Genomic DNA, 19,195 nt, shown 5'->3' on the forward strand with positions numbered 1-19,195 from the left:
TTCATAATAGTATATTTTTAGATATACCATATAAACCCTGTTGTTGTAAATCTAAAGCTCTTTGGTCTTTCATAGGCTAAAATCTACATTTCAATATAATGTTCTACAGTGAAAGTAATCTGCTGAGAGGGGTAACAAGTACACTGTAAACACCAATGCAATGTAGAAACAGAACATATTTATTAGGCCAAACATTACTGTTGTATACAGTAGCATACAACAAAACCGTAAACCAAAAGTATATTCTTTAGAATAGAGTAAAGAACACAATTGTGTGTGTGGGTTCCCGGGGGGGCAGTCCAGGAATTGGTAGGGGGGGGCGGGGGATCACCAGTGCTAAGCTACGCTTCATCTCTTCTCCGGCCTGGGTCTGGCCACAATACTTCGTCCACATCACATCACGTTTTCTCTTGCCAAACATCGAGGGAAGTATCTCCTAGCATGGCGTATCCAACCTTGGACAGAGGCAACCTCTATGTCCCCACATGCGTCCTCCATTGCCTGGAGAAGCGGCATGCGGGCATAGGGTTGGTGATCATACACTTTCCAGCGCCAGGCTGAGAACAATTCCTTTATGGGATTTAGAAAAGGTGAAAATGGGGGTAGGTACAAAACTACACATTGTGGATGGTTGGCAAACTAGTTTTGGACCAGAACAGCCGGTGAAAACTAACGTCCCATAAAACCACAAATCTAGCAGGCTCCTGATCTGGATCAGAGACAAGCATTGTGTAAATTGCATCCAGAAAAGTGAGCATATGGCCGGTGTTGTACGGACCCAGTGTGGCATTGTGATGGAGGACCCCGTTTTGAGTGATGGCAGCACACATAGTTATATTACCCCCACGCTGTCCAGGGACATTGGTAATTGCCCTCTATTACATTTCTTCCGCGGCGCCTGGTTTTGGTGAGGTTGAAGCCAACCTCATCCAGAGGTTGAAGCCAACCTCATCCACATAAATAAATTAATGGCGAATTACATGGGCATCCAGCTCCAATACTCTCTGTAGCAGACAAAAGGATATACAGATGAGTAAATATTGTATGTCTGAAGTACTGGAAGTAGTGTTGCATACATACCTCTACAAAGTCATGTCGCATATTCTTGACTGTCAGAGTTTCTCTCAAATGGCACCTTGTAAAGTTGTTTCATCGTCACTCGGTGCCGTTGGAGGATGCGTTGTATGGTCGACAGGCTGACAGCATTGATGTTGTTAAATATGGTGTCATTATTCAAGATATGCTCTCTTATCTCTCGAATCCTTATTGCATTGTTGGCCAAAACCATATTGATAATTGCAATCTCTTGTACATCTGTAAACAAGCGTCCTCGTCCTCCATGATGTCTTTGCCTTTCCACAGAATTCAAACACAGTATGTGTTCAGCATAGGAACTGTAAACAATGTACAAAAAAATGTAGCACAGCATGATAACCAACCTCATTCCTTCAATGCAGTGCAGTAAATGGATGGCTTAGAGTTAAATGTTTATGCAATATTATGCAGTCATACGTATTTTACAGTACATTACTGTAATGCTAAAATTGTCATTAGATATTTGCATACCTGTTCATGTCTGAAGGTTCGAATTATGGATGCCACTGTAAATCGACTCAAGTTGGGCTGGACTCAGTCCAGCCTCTCTCATGGTCAAACCGTGGTTGATCACATGATCAACAAGTGTTGCCCTAATCTCATCAGAGATGGCTCTCCTTCCTTCTCTTCTTTGCCCTCATCCTCTTCTTCCTCTCCCTCCTACTCCTCTTGCTCTCTGTCCATTGTTGGAATCCATTGTTCAAAACAGGTCATGTGACATTTGACCTATTTATAGGCCTATACTACAGTAAAGCAGTGATTGGTTAGTGATCAGTTAAGCTATTTGTGTTTGCGCACGTGAGGAGTGTGTGTGACCTGGTGAATAAGTGTAGCATTTTGATTGGTTGTGTTTGGAAAAGGAAAGCAAGTCACTTCCTGTTAGATTTTTTTGTTTTAGGTAGAGAATTGTGTGTAGTGTTTTGAAAAAAAGTGTTTTATGCAATTGACAACTGAGTCAAAGGCTGAGAAATAGCTTATGGTTTTGGATATTTGGTGTGTAGTTTTGCACTTTGAGTGAGAGGTTTCAAAAATCATTTGACATGTAAAGATTTTGTGTGTAAGCAGTTGGAAAAAAACTGTAATATGGAAATATTTTTACAGTTTATTGTAATTATGCAATAATATACATGGCCAGATAATCATTTGTGACTACATTGACAGTAGTAATCACATAGACACTCCTTATCACTTACAGTTGAAACACTGACTGAAGTTTGTCACCTTTAACTTGTTTTTGAAAAAACTTTTCTAAATAATGGATCCTCATACCAACAAAGGAAAATTGAATGTAGATGTGTTTTCAATGACGTAATGAAAATAGTTGGACTAGGTTTGTATGGAGCTAGAAGTTTGGTTTGTAGTGATGGTTGTGGATGCTAAGACTTAAATCACTGCCAAAATTATTTTCAACACCGTTATTCACTATATTATATGAAAGAAATAAAACAATCCCAGTAAAATCTTATTTTCTTTTTGTTCTTGCCAGCTGTATCCCCCTGTTGTTGTTGGACTACACCTTTTCATTTGTTAGTGGTTTTTCCAGAAGTATTTTATGGCTATACAAGTAACAGCCAAAATAAAGGAACCAGAACTATAAAGTGTGTTAATAGGGCGTTGGGCCAGATTCTACAAGTATCTGAAACTCTATTGGAGGGACCTACCAGGTACAACCATAAATCTGTAACCATGGGCACCCTCTTAGATATCATCCTGACCAACTTGCCCTCTAAATACACCTCTGCTGTCTTCAACCAGGATCTCAGCGATCACTCCCTCATTGCCTGTGTCCGTAATGGGTCAGCGGTCAAAAGACCACCCCACGTCACTGTCAAACGCTCTCTAAAACACTTCATTGAGCAGGCCTTTCTAATCGACCTGGCCCCGGTATCTTGGAAGGATATTGACCTCATCCCGTCAGTACCTATACTGACGGGATGAGGTCAAGATGCCAAACTGCCTGTCACGCCCTGGTCTTAGTTATCTTTGTTTTCTTTATTATTTTGGTTAGGTCAGGGTGTGACATGGGGGATTTATGTGTTTGTCTGGTCTAGGGGTTTTTGTACGTTTATGGGGCTGTGTCCTTTCTAGGTAGTTTGTAGGTCTATGGTTGCCTAGATTGGTTCTCAATTAGAGGCAGCTGTCTATCGTTGTCTCTGATTGGGAACCATATTTAGGCAGCCATATTCTGTGGGTATTTTGTCGGTGATTGTCTTCTGTCTTAGTGTTCTCATGTATGGTCTTGATTAAACATGTTGAACTCTAACCACGCTGCATTTTGGTCCCCCTCTCCTTCAGCGGAAGAAACCCGTTACACTGCCCTTGACCAGCACAAAAACATCCTGTGGCATTCAGCATTAGCGTCGACTAGACCCTGCGATATGCAACTTTTCCTGAAGTCAGGAACCAATACACACTACGTACAACTGGATTATCCTATATTGGCCTGCTGAAAAGATGGTATTCAATAAGTTGATGGTTTATATTTCGGTTAAAGTTTTTAGCTTTGGCATTCTATTAATTTAAAAATCATCTTGTTTAATTATTTCATATATTTTTTTATGTGATAAGGCCACACAGAGGGACTATATGTCTTGTGATAGATTACACAAATTCTGGTAGTTTACTGGTAAACTTTTCCAGTATATACCTTCTCTTTTTCAACCCTATTCAACCAAGCCTTTCATGTTGCCCCACTCAAAGGCCGACAGATGTCGCTGTTGTATACATGATCTTCATTGTATCCTATTCTTCTATAAAAGCAACTCGGGCCTGCTGCTGCACTAGTTGTTTTAGTTTGTGTAACAACAAAGCTAATGCGTTATAACAACCTATATCCACACTCTCCCTCAAACAAATCGTTGCACGAACTGTTTTGTAGCCTATGAATATGGCACAGGTTTCTGATGCTAAGCAGCATTACGTTATGATGATGTATTGCTTGTAGGTGTAGCCTACACACGGCCTACATGTTTTATTTATTTGTGTACAATAAATCAAGGAGCCTACAAAATCATAACCATATTCATATTCAGTTATTCATAATATAATCCTCAACTATTTTTACGCAATTAGTGTAGGCTTAACAGTTAATTCATGAGAAAATACAATTACTATGTTACAACCATATATAATATAACATGGTCTATCTCTATGGTTTTAACTATTATATGAGATGATGTAGCTCATAAACAAATAATAGAACAATAGCGAACTAGCCTACTCGTCCATAACCTGTCCCTGTGCAAGGCCCAAACCTTATTCCCCGTTTCCCGTTAGTCGCGTAAAATCGTCCCAGCTTGGAATCTGCGAGGGTTGGAGTTACCTGACCCAGAGGAGGGATTGGAATGCGGCCGCCACGCCTGCGGCTCTCACAGCTCTCAGGGGAGGAGCAACATTAGACTGGGCTACACGCTCACAGCCCTGCCCTGCGCCTTACCTCCCGCTTCTCATTCGGGACCAGGCATCGTTCCCTAATTCTTTCCTGACTTCTCAATGGTGGAGTCAGTTATCAGTTACAGGGTGGTCTTGTGAAGTTTTCATTGAAGGATGAGAAAAGTGTAATCATACGAGATGGTAAAACATTCATGCTGTACGGGAGCTGGGGCGTGAGCGAAGACTGTTATATAGGCTTCTCCATAGGAAAGCATAGTCACGCTTTTACGCACTTCCAGGTGTCTTCTCTTACCAAACTAAAAGTGAATAAAGAAACCTGACGCTTGACAAACTGTGCTCACTATCCAAGGCCGGGATTATGAATTTGCAACTTGTTGATTGTTTTTCATAATTGTTTTCTATTTTAAGCGCGGTGCTGGAGTTATTTATTTACTATTAGGCCTATGCGCGATCCATAATCAAGACAACCGTTATCAGCAGGTAGTCTAATGTGGATAAATTGCAATGTTGTTGATTTGCTGTTACAACCACACTTTTTTTCTGCAAGAAATTGTAGGCTGCTCCGCGTGACGAGTGTTATCCTACTGGTCCAGATGTTTGGGATATTGGATGTGGGGTGTTGAAACTAGGATAGAGGACGCTGCCGTGCCTAAACTTTACTCGGCTGTTGGCTATGGTTTATCAAAAGCGCTGTTTTGGACTTGGACTTCTAAAAATAATGTCGGAGACACCAACGGGACAATGCCTTCTCACCTGGACGTTGGAGAGAGCTGGACGGGTGCATTGAGATTCCCTTGTGCCAGATAGCAGCGTATCATCATTAAAAAGCTTTTCTGTTTATATTTCATAAATCCTAAGGAATGGCTTCCCAGGTGGTGTGCGGACTGGTCTTCAGGCTGCTGCTGCCAGTTTGTCTCGCTGCAGGTAAGTTCAAGGGGTTGCGCAATGCACATTTTATAGCCTGTAAACTGTTGCTAAAAATTGCAGCTGCATTGATATTCAATAACAACAAAAAATACTAAATATCAAAACGTTTTTGGTTTGTTTATTTGGAATTGACTAGGCCTATTGAATTGCAAACTTCAGTACAGACATAGTAGGCTATGTTTGATAATAGCATAACCACTTACAAAATAATATAATAGCTATGATAATTATTATTGTTATTATTATTATTGATTTAACACTTTGTCCTTCATCAGATACTGTTATGCAATGTTGCTAAAACTAACAAACCACTTACAGAATAATAACCTACAATTTATTCAAGTCATAAAACAAAATCGTAACTTTGGATTACTCTGACCAATAAAATGTGCCAATACCAAACCGATTTGAAGTAATAAAAGTACATACATTGATGCGGATAAACCTGTGTAATTGTTAAGATTAACGTCATCATTCAAATGGATTAAATATACTTTTTTTGCATTCTGAAATAACATGTTGGAAGCCTAATAGGGTGTTAAGAAGCCAAACGAAGAGCTAAAAAGCCATTGTAACAGAGATGTTCTAATCACTTCAGAGATAGAAAAGCTCTTATTGTCGTATATAATATGTATATAATATGTCATTTCTGAACACCTGAGCGTTAAACAGTTTTTTGCAGTTTATTAGAACAGGTTTTATTTGCAGTTTATTAGAACAGGTTTTATGCTCAGACAATGAAAGAATTGTGTTAAAAAATTTAAATATATATATTTTTAATGGATGTTGACTGACAAAGTTAGTTTGGTATAATAATTTGTTCTTAACTGACTTGCCTAGTTAAATTAAGGTAAAAAAATAAGTCATTTTTTCAAAATAGCTCCTAACTGTTATTTTATTTGACTAAGTCAGTTAAGAACCAATTCTTATTTACAATGACAGCCTAGGAGCAATGAGCAACTGCCTTGTTTAGGGGAAGAACAACAGATTTTTACCTTGTCAGCTCAGGGAGTCGATCTAGCAACTTTTCGGTTACTGATCCAATGCTGTAACCACTAGGCCACCCCTTTGACTGATTCAAACTTGGAAGGTTCTCTTGGCAGCTGTGGATGGGTTGGGTTTAGGGTTCGATGTTACTTTGAATGGTGTGTCCAGTAGTAGCAGGATACCGTTGTCCTGGTCTGTGTTCCACTTCCTACGGTCGCCACTGTCGATATCAGAATCAGAAACTCCCCAATTACACAACACAAAAATTACTCCTGTTCTTGAAGTATGAGGAATCATCTGGCTTTACAAACAAACCACAGGGAGCAAGCAAATGTCTGTTTTCATGCCTCAAATCACTAGTCAAATTCTATGTATGTTTTATAACACAATGTGATGTTAAGGATGTGTGGTGAAAATTCATATATACAAAATAAATCAATTTCTAAGGATCAGATTGGTGAGATATTGGACCATACACCCTTTACTGTAAATGATTGGATCAACCTTACCGCACACTGCCTAGGGAATCAGTCTCAGAGTTGTGTTTGATATCATTCAACATATTTATTCAGCATCAACATCTTCTATTTATGTACTAAAGCCTGTAATGGTATTCCTTCTTTATATAAGGGTCCTGAGTGGTGCAGCGGTCTAAGACACTGCATTTCAGTGCTAGAGGTGTCACTACAGACACCCTGCTTCGAATCCAGGCTGTGTCACAAACAGCAGTGATTGGGAATCCCATAGGGTGGTGCACAATTGGCCCAGCATTGTCCGGGTTTGGCTGGTGTAGGCCGTCATTGTAAATAAGAATTTGTTCTTAACTGACTTGCCTAGTTAAATGAAAGTGTAAAAAAAATAAAGACTGTATGGTTGGTTGGTATTCCTCCTTTATAAAGACTATATGGTTGGTTGGTATTCCTCCTTTATAAAGACTATATGGTTGGTTGGTATTCCTCCTTTATAAAGACTATATGGTTGGTTGGTATTCCTCCTTTATAAAGACTATATGGTTGGTATTCCTCCTTTATAAAGACTATATGGTTGGTTGGTATTCCTCCTTTATAAAGACTATATGGTTGGTTGGTATTCCTCCTTTATAAAGACTATATGGTTGGTTGGTATTCCTCCTTTATAAAGACTATATGGTTGGTTGGTATTCCTCCTTTATAAAGACTATATGGTTGGTTGGTATTCCTCCTTTATAAAGACTATATGGTTGGTTGGTATTCCTCCTTTATAAAGACTATATGGTTGGTTGGTATTCCTCCTTTATAAAGACTATATGGTTGGTTGGTATTCCTCCTTTCCATGACAGACTGACCAGGTGAATCCAGGTGAAAGATATGATCCCTTATTGATGTCGTCTGTTAAATCCACTTCAATCAGTGTAGATGAAGGGGAGGAGACAGGCTAACAAAGGATTTTTAAGCCTTGAGACAATAGAGACATGGATTGTGTAGCTGTGCCATTCAGAGGGTGAATGGCAAAATATGGAAGTGCCGTTGAACGGGGTAAGGAAGTAGGTGCCAGGCGCACCAGTTTGAGTCAAGAACTGCAACTCTGCTGGGTTTTTCACACTCAACGGTTTTCCGTGTGTACCAAGAATGGTCCACCACTCAAAGGACTTCCAGCCAGCTTGACACAACTGTGGGAAGCATTGGAGTCAACATGGGCCAGCATCCCTGGGCCAGAGTCCATGCCCCGACGAATTGAGGCTGTTTTGAGGGCAAAAGGGGGTGCAACTCAATATTAGGAGGGTGTTCTTAATGTTTTATCCAATGAGTGTATACGTTCTACTGTTTATTGAATGGCTAAATGGCTTCACCTCAAAGGAGAATGAGTGTATTGGTTTATGCTATGCCACCAACTCATTCCTTAAACTGTGGTTAGTGTGGCAGTGGTGTAGTCAGTTTAGCAGTGGTGTAGTCAGTTTGGCAGTGGTGTAGTCAGTTTGGCAGTGGTGTAGTCAGTTTAGCAGTGGTGTAGTCAGTTTAGCAGTGGCAGTCATGTTTCAGCATCTCCCAAACCAGATGAAAGATGTTATATCACTAGTCCTCCCTCTTCCTGAAAGATTATATATCACTAGTTCTCCCTCTTCCTGAAAGATGTTATATCACTAGTCCTCCCTCTTCCTGAAAGATTATATATAACTAGTCCTCCCTCTTCCTGAAAGATTATATATCACTAGTCCTCCCTCTTCATGAAAGATTATATATCACTAGTCCTCCCTCTTCATGCTTGTTTCCCCTCCTTTTTCAGTCCTGAGATACAGTGGCCTTTTATTTGACTCTGTGCACATCAGTTTCATGAGACGCCCACAAGACGAGCAGGCATATAGAGTTTCAGTGTCCCCTGGTAATGTGATTGTCCAGCGACATGTCTATTCCATGATTTGTGGTTTATCTCACTTGTTTATACAGACCTATCAAATTTGGGCGATGCTGATTGAGATCTCTTGTTTTGGAGGAGTTCAGTCGTTTTGAAACTCCCCATGCCCATTACTCTCCATTGGCCAGATGATGAACATGCAGATGTCTATATTTCTGCAAGTGTCACCATGTGTGCTTTAAGTTTTCTGTCACAAATTATGTTGTATCAGTTATTCTCTAGATGGGCTTTTGTGAAGTTGTGAGACTTCCATGGTAAATTAAATCCTCTTAACTAAATCACACACAAGAGCCCAATTTGGCATGGTGAGAGAAATTCAGCTGCATTGGCATTCACTGAAAGAGGAAATTGGGTCGGAAACCTACAAGAGGTTAACCAAACTATTTAGTTAATTCTGTTGATGTAGAGTATGATTACATTGGATTACTCATTTTGAAGGGTGTTTTTCAAAGTGCAGTTTGAGGAAGAGGGAGAGATAAACAGAAAGAGAGAGCAGGAGATAGCAGGAGGGCGAGGGGGAGAGAAACAGAGAGAGAGAGCAGGAGATAGCAGGAGGGCGAGGGGGAGAGAAACAGAGAGAGAGCAGGAGATAGCAGGAGGGCGAGGGGGAGAGAACAGAGAGAGAGAGAGATAGGGAGGGCGAGGGGAGAGAAACAGAGAGAGAGAGCAGGAGATAGCAGGAGGGCGAGGGGGAGAGAAACAGAGAGAGAGAGCAGGAGATAGCAGGAGGGCGAGGGGAGAGAAACAGAGAGAGAGAGCAGGAGATAGCAGGAGGGCGAGGGGAGAGAAACAGAGAGAGAGAGCAAGAGATAGCAGGAGGGCGAGGGGGAGAGAAACAGAGAGAGAGAGCAGGAGATAGCAGGAGGGCGAGGGGGAGAGAAACAGAGAGAGAGAGCAGGAGATAGCAGGAGGGCGAGGGGGATAGAAACAGAGAGAGAGAGCAGGAGATAGCAGGAGGGCGAGGGGGAGAGAAACAGAAAGAGAGAGCAGGAGATAGCAGGAGGGCGAGGGGGAGAGAAACAGAGAGAGAGAGCAGGAGATAGCAGGAGGGGCGGGGAGAGAAACAGAGAGAGAGAGCAGGAGATAGCAGGAGGGTGAGGGGGAGAGAAACAGAGAGAGAGAGCAGGAGATAGCAGGAGGGCTAGGGGAGAGAAACAGAGAGAGAGCAGGAGATAGCAGGAGGGCGAGGGGGAGAGAAACAGAGAGAGAGAGCAAGAGATAGCAGGAGGGCGAGGGGGAGAGAAACAGAGAGAGAGAGCAGGAGATAGCAGGAGGGCGAGGGGGAGAGAAACAGAGAGAGAGAGCAGGAGATAGCAGGAGGGTGAGGGGGAGAGAAACAGAGAGAGAGAGTAGGAGATAGCAGGAGGGCTAGGGGGAGAGAAACAGAGAGAGAGAGCAGGAGATAGCAGGAGGGCGAGGGGGAGAGAAACAGAGAGAGAGAGCAAGAGATAGCAGGAGGGAGAGAGAAATGGATGGGAGCGGAGAGAGTGGGAGGGAGAAGGAGAGAGCTGGAGGGAGAGGAAGAGAGCTGGAGGGGCAGGGGGAGGGAGAGGGAGAGAGGGAGATGGAGAGAGCCGCAGTCTCTGTCTTCTGATGAAATAGCTTCTTGAAGGGTAGTTTGGATCATATCTGTCTCACTTGAAATGAGAGCGACTGTATCTGCCTCTTAACAAATGATAAGATATTAAACCTGTTAACATTCAGACCAACTAGAGTGATGACTGTTTCTAACTATGAATCTCAACCAGGGAGAGTTACAGTATTTGGAACAAAAGAAGCCATTCTACCTGATGGCTATTTGATGTCACAGCCTACTGCCCCCTCAGTGTCCCCTCACAGTGCACTGGTGACCCACAACCGTTTATGTTGAGCTTTTACCTAGGCGTTACTTTATTTCTGTTTTATTTTCGGAGAAACACGTTTTGTTTGTATGGGTCCCCAGGATGTATACAGAGACAGTAGAGTTTCTACAGAGCCGGGCCAGTAAATGGGCTAAATGAAGCCGTGCATGGCTGGAAAGAAGGGGACCAGTGTTTGTAAATGTTTTTATTATCTATTTAACCTTTATTTAACTAGGCAAGTCAGTTAAGAACAAATTCTTATTTACAATGAAGGCCTACCCAGGCCAAAACCTAACCCGGTCCACGTTGGGCCAATTGTGCGCCGCCTTATGGGACTGCCAATCACAGCTGGTTGTAATACAGCCTGGAATCATAACAGGGTCTGTGGCCTCTAGCACTGAGATGCAGTGTCTTAGAGAGCTGCTCCACTCGAGAGCCCTACATGTGGTGCCTCAAAGCTTTCAACTGGGAGTCTTCAAGTGGACAGGCCACCACTTAAACTGCCTATGAGCACTGAGTCTTGAAGTGGAAAGGCCACCACTTAAACTGCCTATGAGCACTGAGTCTTGAAGTGGAAAGGCCACCACTTAAACTGCCTATGAGCACTGAGTTTTATTTTTATTTTTTTTATTTCACCTTTATTTAACCAGGTAGGCTAGTTGAGAACAAGTTCTCATTTGCAACTGCGACCTGGCCAAGATAAAGCATAGCAGTGTGAACAGACAACACAGAGTTACACATGGAGTAAACAATTAACAAGTCAATAACACAGTAGAAAAAAAAAATGGGCAGTCTATATACAATGTGTGCAAAAGGCATGAGGAGGTAGGCGAATAATACAATTTTGCAGATTAACACTGGGGTGATAAATGATCAGATGGTCATGTACAGGTAGAGATATTGGTGTGCAAAAGAGCAGAAAAGTAAATAAATAAATTTTAAAAAACAGTATGGGAATGAGGTAGGTGAAAATGGGTGGGCTATTTACCAATAGACTATGTACAGCTGCAGCGATCGGTTAGCTGCTCGGATAGCTGATGTTTGAAGTTGGTGAGGAGATAAAAGTCTCAACTTCAGCGATTTTTGCAGTTCGTTCCAGTCACAGGCAGCAGAGTACTGGAACGAAAGGCGGCCAAATGAGGTGTTGGCTTTAGGGATGATCAGTGAGATACACCTGCTGGAGCGTGTGCTACGGATGGGTGTTGCCATCGTGACCAGTGAACTGAGATAAGGCGGAGCTTTACCTAGCATGGACTTGTAGATGACCTGGAGCCAGTGGGTCTGGCGACGAATATGTAGCGAGGCCAGCCGACTAGAGCATACAAGTCGCAGTGGTGGGTGGTATAAGGTGCTTTGGTGACAAAACGGATGGCACTATGATAGACTGCATCCAGTTTGCTGAGTAGAGTGTTGGAAGCCATTTTGTAGATGACATCGCCGAAATCGAGGATCGGTAGGATAGTCAGTTTTACTAGGGTAAGCTTGGCGGCGTGAGTGAAGGAGGCTTTGTTGCGGAATAGAAAGCCGACTCTTGATTTGATTTTCGATTGGAGATGTTTGATGTGAGTCTGGAAGGAGAGTTTGCAGTCTAGCCAGACACCTAGGTACTTATAGATGTCCACATATTCAAGGTCGGAACCATCCAGGGTGGTGATGCTAGTCGGGCATGCGGGTGCAGGCAGCGATCGGTTGAAAAGCATGCATTTGGTTTTACTCGCGTTTAAGAGCAGTTGGAGGCCACGGAAGGAGTGCTGTATGGCATTGAAGCTCGTTTGGAGGTTAGATAGCACAGTGTCCAATGACGGGCCGAAAGTATATAGAATGGTGTCGTCTGCGTAGAGGTGGATCAGGGAATCGCCCGCAGCAAGAGCAACATCATTGATATATACAGAGAAAAGAGTCGGCCCGAGAATTGAACCCTGTGGCACCCCCATAGAGACTGCCAGAGGACCGGACAGCATGCCCTCCGATTTGACACACTGAACTCTGTCTGCAAAGTAATTGGTGAACCAGGCAAGGCAGTCATCCGAGAAACCGAGGCTATTGAGTCTGCCGATAAGAATATGATTATTGACAGAGTCGAAAGCCTTGGCGAGGTCGATGAAGACGGTTGCACAGTACTGTCTTTTATCGATGGCGGTTATGATATCGTTTAGTACCTTGAGCGTGGCTGAGGTGCACCCGTGACCGGCTCGGAAACCAGATTTCACAGCGGAGAAGGTACGGTGGGATTCGAGATGGTCAGTGACCTGTTTGTTGACTTGGCTTTCGAAGACCTTAGATAGGCAGGGCAGGATGGATATAGGTCTATAGCAGTTTGGGTCCAGGGTGTCTCCCCCTTTGAAGAGGGGGATGACTGCGGCAGCTTTCCAATCCTTGGGGATCTCAGACGATATGAAAGAGAGGTTGAACAGGCTGGTAATAGGGGTTGCGACAATGGCGGCAGATAGTTTCAGAAATAGAGGGTCCAGATTGTCAAGCCCAGCTGATTTGTACGGGTCTAGGTTTTGCAGCTCTTTCAGAACATCTGCTATCTGGATTTGGGTAAAGGAGAACCTGGAGAGGCTTGGGCGAGGAGCTGCGGGGGGGGCGGAGCTGTTGGCCGAGGTTGGAGTAGCCAGGCGGAAGGCATGGCCAGCCGTTGAGAAGTGCTTATTGAAGCTTTCGATAATCGTGGATTTATCGGTGGAGTCTTGAAGTGGAAAGGCCATCACTTAAACTACCAATGAGCACTGAGTCTTGAAATGGAAAGGCCATCACTTAAACTGTCTATGAGCTCTGAGGCTTGAAGTGGAAAGGCCACCACTTAAACTGCCTATGATCACTGAGTCTTGAAGTGGAAAGGCCATCACTTAAACTGCCTATGAGCACTGAGTCTTGAAGTGGAAAGGCCATCACTTAAACTGCTCAGTGCTCATAGGCAGTTTAAGTGGTGGCCTTTCCACTTCAAGACTTAGTGCTCATAGGCACCTTTGTCGTTCTCTCTCTTTCTCTCGGATGCCAGTTTTCCCTTATCTAAAGCAATTATCAATTCCACAGTGCAACTACATCATGGCCCAATAAGAAACAAAAATGTATCTGTAGCCTATAGTTTAGGAGTCCAACTTGTGCTGTATGGAAACAACAGTATTAGCAGTATAGACATGGTTTGAAATACCTGGTGAGAAATATATCACCAAAACATATATTTGTATAAATGTGTGATTATTTTTCCATCACTAGTCAGTTGGTTTCATTTGACTAAAAGTCAACATGTCTCAAAAGCAGTTATCAGTAAAACAGCCTTTGCCCCACTGGATGAGTACTCTCCCTCAGTATCTCTCTCTCTTTCTCTCACTCTCCCTGTCTCTCTCACTCTTTCTCTCTCTCTCTCGCTCTCTCTCTCTCTCTCTCTCACTCTCTCTCTCTCTCTCACTCTCTCTCTCTTTCTCTCACTCTCCCTGTCTCTCTCACTCTTTCTCTCTCTCTCTCTCTCTCTCTCTCTCTCTCTTTCTCTCTCTCTCTTTCTCTTTCAGTCTCCCCCCCTCTCTCTCTCTTCAATTCTTTCTCTTTATCTCTCTCTCTCTCTGTCTCAATCTCTCTCTACCTTTCTCTCTCTCTCTCTTTCTTTCAGTCTCTCTCTCTCTCTCTCTCTCTCTCTCTCTCTCTCTCTCTCTTCTTTTTCGGTCTCTCTCTCTCTCTCTTTCTTTCAGTCTCTCTCTCTCTCTCTCTCTTTCTTTCAGTCTCTCTCTCTCTCTCTCTCTCTCTCTCTCTCTCTCGCTCTTTCTCTTTATCTTCTCTCTATCGCTCACTCTCTCTCTCTCTCTCTTCAGTCTCAATCTCTCTCTCTCTCTCTCTCTCTCTCTCTCCCCCTTTGGCTTTATAGTCAGACTATTCATACAGTTTTATCTGAACGGTTTCCTTTCTATAATCTGACAACAGTGCCACTGAACTATACTGAGCCACCTGAAAGGACCTTTTGTGCGGACTCTCCCAACCACACAGAACTCAGAGCTCAGGGAGACTACTAGAAACAAGACAGTTGTATATCACAACTCAAAGTGTCTGGTTTTGAGAACATGTGTAAAATAATTGGCTAAAAGTAAAATAGACACATTCATAGGTGTCCACTGCCCAGTTTAGAAGGTTTGGTAATCTTACAGTGATAGTTGAATTAGATAGCCTTTGGTGTAAACCAATCATTGATTAAAGTTACTGAAATACAGGCAGCTTGTTTTGTTTGTCCGACCAACTTGCAAATTGATGAGCAAGCAGACACCGACGCTTGACAATACAGACCTGTGTTAGCAACGGTCACACTGAAAGATGTGCTTGACAATACAGACCTGTGGGGTCTCCTGAGTGGCGCAGCGGTCTAAGGCACTGCACCGCAGTGCTAGCTGCGTTACTACAGATCCTGGTTCGATACCGGGCGGTGTCACAGCCAGCCGTGACCGGGAGACCCATGAGGCGACGCACAATTGGCCCAGCACCGTTAGGGTAGGGTTTGGCTGGCCGGTATGTCCTTGTCCCATTGCGCTCTAGTGACTCCTGTGGCGGGCCAGGAACATGCACGCTGACACTGTCACCAGGTGTACAGTGTTTCCTCCGACACATTGGTGCACCTGGCTTCCGGGTTAAGCGTGCATTGTGTAAAGAAGCAGTGCGACTTGGCAGGGTTGTGTTTTGGAGGATGCACGGCTCTCAACTTTCGTCTCTCTCGAGCTTGTACGGGAGTTGCAGCGATGGGACAAGACTGTAACTACCAATTGGATATGATGAAATTGGAGAGGAAAAGAGGGTAAAAAAAATAGCCATGGTAGCACTGAACGATGTCCTAGTCCTTTAGTCCAAAAGCTCCTCCTTGCAGACAGACATTTGTGTGTGCTTTCTATCTTTTACCTCAGTTCTGCCTATGATAGAAATGAACACAATTTAATATTCTAGTAACACAACTTGTTGTCGTCAAAGTATCTGATGTCTCTGTAGTAGAGGGGGATTTAATTATTTTTGAACTGTTGCATTGGTGATGTACTCATGAGATTTAACCTTAATGCAACAATGACTGGATTTTCCCACTAATAACCTCAAAATTAGCCTCCCATCTCTCTCATTCTGGTCTCTCATCATTACAATGTTGAGTTATTTCTGTTTAAATAGCTTCAACTAGGAGACAGCCGATGTAAAAACACAATGTGACACAATGTGAAAAATGTACATATGAAAAATCCATGTGAAACTTCACACGTGTACAACAAACGTGTTTCTGACTTGTGAAAATCAATCATTTAATTATTTATTTTTAAATCTCCCTGTTCATACCATACATTGTGTCTGAAAAGCATTATTTTTGTATGTTTTTTTTGTGTTGTTGTAAGGGACCATCTAATATAGTAAACCTCTCATGTTGATTCTTGCAAGGCATCTGTCCCCCTATATGGTTCTTAGAGATTAACTTGCTGGTGGAGGGTTGATTTGGGCTGGTAGTTTGTGAATTGACCCACCTTTGGGTTATGAACAAGTATTCTCAACGTACATTGTATATGTGCATTTTACGTGCGAGCTTGCTTTGAAAAAGAGTGCAAAATGCATATTAATGTCTCATCTGTACTGAAAACTGTCATGTGCAGTTGTACCATCTGATTACCTGTCAGTAGTTACATACCGGTACATTCCTGAGGACAAGCGGTGGTGGAACCTGCAGTGTGGTGGTATGGCAGCAGTGGTGCAGGATGGGGTATGTGAAGTTACAAGCAGGGTGTAGCTAGTTTTAGTCGTTTTTTGAGCAACAAGGCACACCAGAGTTAGTTCAGGCTCATTCATGAGGTTCAGGCATCTTCAGGTTTGGAAGTTCTAGTGTAAACAGAACTCAGTAAAATAACATATTGAGTTACCTGTGAAAACGGAAATATTTGGGATGGGGCCGGTGGCAGAATGGATCTTGGGTGTCTGTGCACACTCTTCCCGCCTACGGTCTCTGTCTTCTCCTCCTCCCATCAATTCCAGCAGCATCAATGAACTGACATATTTACGCTTAATATTCATATTTAGCTCTGATATATAAAAAAAGGAAATTTTGGGGGTATTTTTTAAATATGTTTTGGATATATATTCGTCAACACTTGCTATTATTTTTTATGTCAACATCAATATTATTCAGTGTAGACAATGACTGTGCCAGGGACCTGGAGATTGTTCTTAGCCAAAACACTCGAACACAAAATACTCACACTGAATAAACAAAACCGGCAGAAATGAACAGTCAATATTAAAACAACAACTATTCATAAATCTTTTGGCCAGATCTGATTATTAATCCTGAAAAACACAGAAAGTGGAATGGCATCAATGCACGATTTACTGTGAAAGTCTAAATTCCTCACCTATCAACGAATTAGCAGCTGCTACTCTCTATTTATTATCTATTATATAACCTAAATTGCCTTGACTAACCGGTGCCCCCCACACATTGACTCTGTACCGGTACCCCCTGTATATAGCCTCCACATTGACTCTGTACCGGTACCCCCTGTATATAGCCTCCACATTGACTCTGTACCGGTACCCCCTGTATATAGCCTCCACATTGACTCTGTACCGGTACCCCCTGTATATAGCCTCCACATTGACTCTGTACCGGTACCCCCTGTATATAGCCTCCACATTGACTCTGTACCGGTACCCCCTGTATATAGCCTCCACATTGACTCTGTACCGGTACCCCCTGTATATAGCCTCCACATTGACTCTGTACCAGTACCCTCTGTATATAGCCTCCACATTGACTCTGTACCGGTACCCCTGTATATAGCCTCCACATTGACTCTGTACCGGTACCCCCTGTATATAGCCTCCACATTGACTCTGTACCGGTACCCCCTGTATATAGCCTCCACATTGACTCTGTACCAGTACCCTCTGTATATAGCCTCCACATTGACTCTGTACCGGTACCCCCTGTATATAGCCTTGTTACTGTTATTTTATTGTTGTTCTTGAAATATTAGCTTTTTTTAATGAATTTTTTACTTCAGTTAACTTTAGTAAATACTTTCTTAACACTTATTTTTCTTAAAATGTATTATTGGTTAAGGGCTTGTAAGTAAGCCTTTCACTGTAAGGTCTAAACCTGTTGTATTAGGCGAATGTGACAAATAAAATGTCATTTGATACTGAATATCATCTATACTGAACAAAAATATAAAACGCAACATGTAAAGTGTTGGTCCCATGTTTCATGAGCTGAAATAAAAGATCACAGAAATATTCCATGCCCACAAAAATCTTATTTTGCTCAAACTTTTTGGGCACAAATTTGTTTACATCCCTCTTAGTGAGCATTTCTCCTTTGCCAAGATAATCCATGCACCTGACAGGTGTGGCATAGTTTTGAGTGAGCGTGCAATTGGCATGCTGACTGCAGGAATGTCCACCAGAGCTGTTGCCAGAGATTTGAATGTTAATTTCTTTACCATAAGCTGCCTCCAACTTCGTTTTAGAGAATTTGGCAGTACTCACAACCGGGCCTCACAACCGCAGGCCACGTGTAACGACGCCAGTCCAGGACCTCCACATCCGGCTTCATCACCTGCGGGATCATCAGAGACCAGCTGATGAAACTGTGGGTTTGCACAACTGAATAATTTCTGCACAAACTGTCAGAAACTTCAGGGAAGCTCATATGCGTGCTTGTCGTCCTCACCAGGGTCTTGACCTGACTGGAGTTTCGTAACCGACTTCAGTGGGCAAATACTCACCTTTAATGGCCACTGGCACGCTGGAGAAGTGTGCCGGTTTCAAGTGTACCGGGCAGATGGCAGACAGCGTGTGTGGCGAGCGGTTTGCTAATGCCAATGTTGTGAGTGTCCCATGGTGGCGGTGGGGTAGTTCCCACCAATACCCAACACCTTCGCACAGCCATTGATCAGGAGTGGGACAACATTCCACAGGCCACAAGCAACAGCCTGATCAACTCTATGCAAAGGAGATGTGTCACGCTGCTATAGACAAATGGTGGTCACACCAGATGCTGACTGGTTTTCTGATCCACGCCTCTACATCTTTTGTAAGGTATCTGTGACCAACTGTATTCCCCAGTCATGTGAAATGCATAAATTAGGGCCTAATCTATTTATTTAAATTGACTGATGTTATGAACTGTAACTCAGTCAAATCGTTGTTGCATGTTGCGTTTATATTCTTTGTTCAGTGTATATTAAAGATATGTGATAGCATATTCATTTGTTACTTATTTATTTACACCAAAGTAAACAAGTGATAGACAACAATACAGATAAAAAGTAAAAAGTACACAAATAAAAACGGTTTGTTAAAACAGAAAACAAAACCATAACATGTCTTTTATTTAATATGTGCAATATATGGTATCCTTGACTCCCCATCCCTCACCCCTTGACTCCCCATCCCTCACCCCTTGACTCCCCATACCTCACCCCTTGACTCCCCATCCCTCACCCCTTGACTCCCCATCCCTCACCCCTTGACTCCCCATACCTCACCCCTTGACTCCCCATCCCTCACCCCCTGACTCCCCATCCCTCACCCCTTGACTCCCCATACCT

General features: G+C 43.0%; 1 protein-coding gene across 1 annotated transcript in view; it reads left to right on the top strand.

Annotated features, from left to right (window-relative positions):
• Positions 1-4,540: 4,540 nt before the first annotated feature.
• Positions 4,541-19,195, top strand: part of LOC115104872 (piezo-type mechanosensitive ion channel component 2-like) — a gene marked incomplete at its 3' end in the record, with an annotated part of 132,502 nt that continues 117,847 nt past the window's right edge. Inside the window, exon 1 of the mRNA XM_065006788.1 lies at positions 4,541-5,412. Coding sequence (XP_064862860.1) covers positions 5,349-5,412 — 64 coding nt within the window. The remainder of the gene's footprint in view (positions 5,413-19,195) is intronic.

Source organism: Oncorhynchus nerka, linkage group LG22 (assembly GCF_034236695.1).
Source record: "Oncorhynchus nerka isolate Pitt River linkage group LG22, Oner_Uvic_2.0, whole genome shotgun sequence".
NCBI lineage: Eukaryota > Metazoa > Chordata > Actinopteri > Salmoniformes > Salmonidae > Oncorhynchus > Oncorhynchus nerka.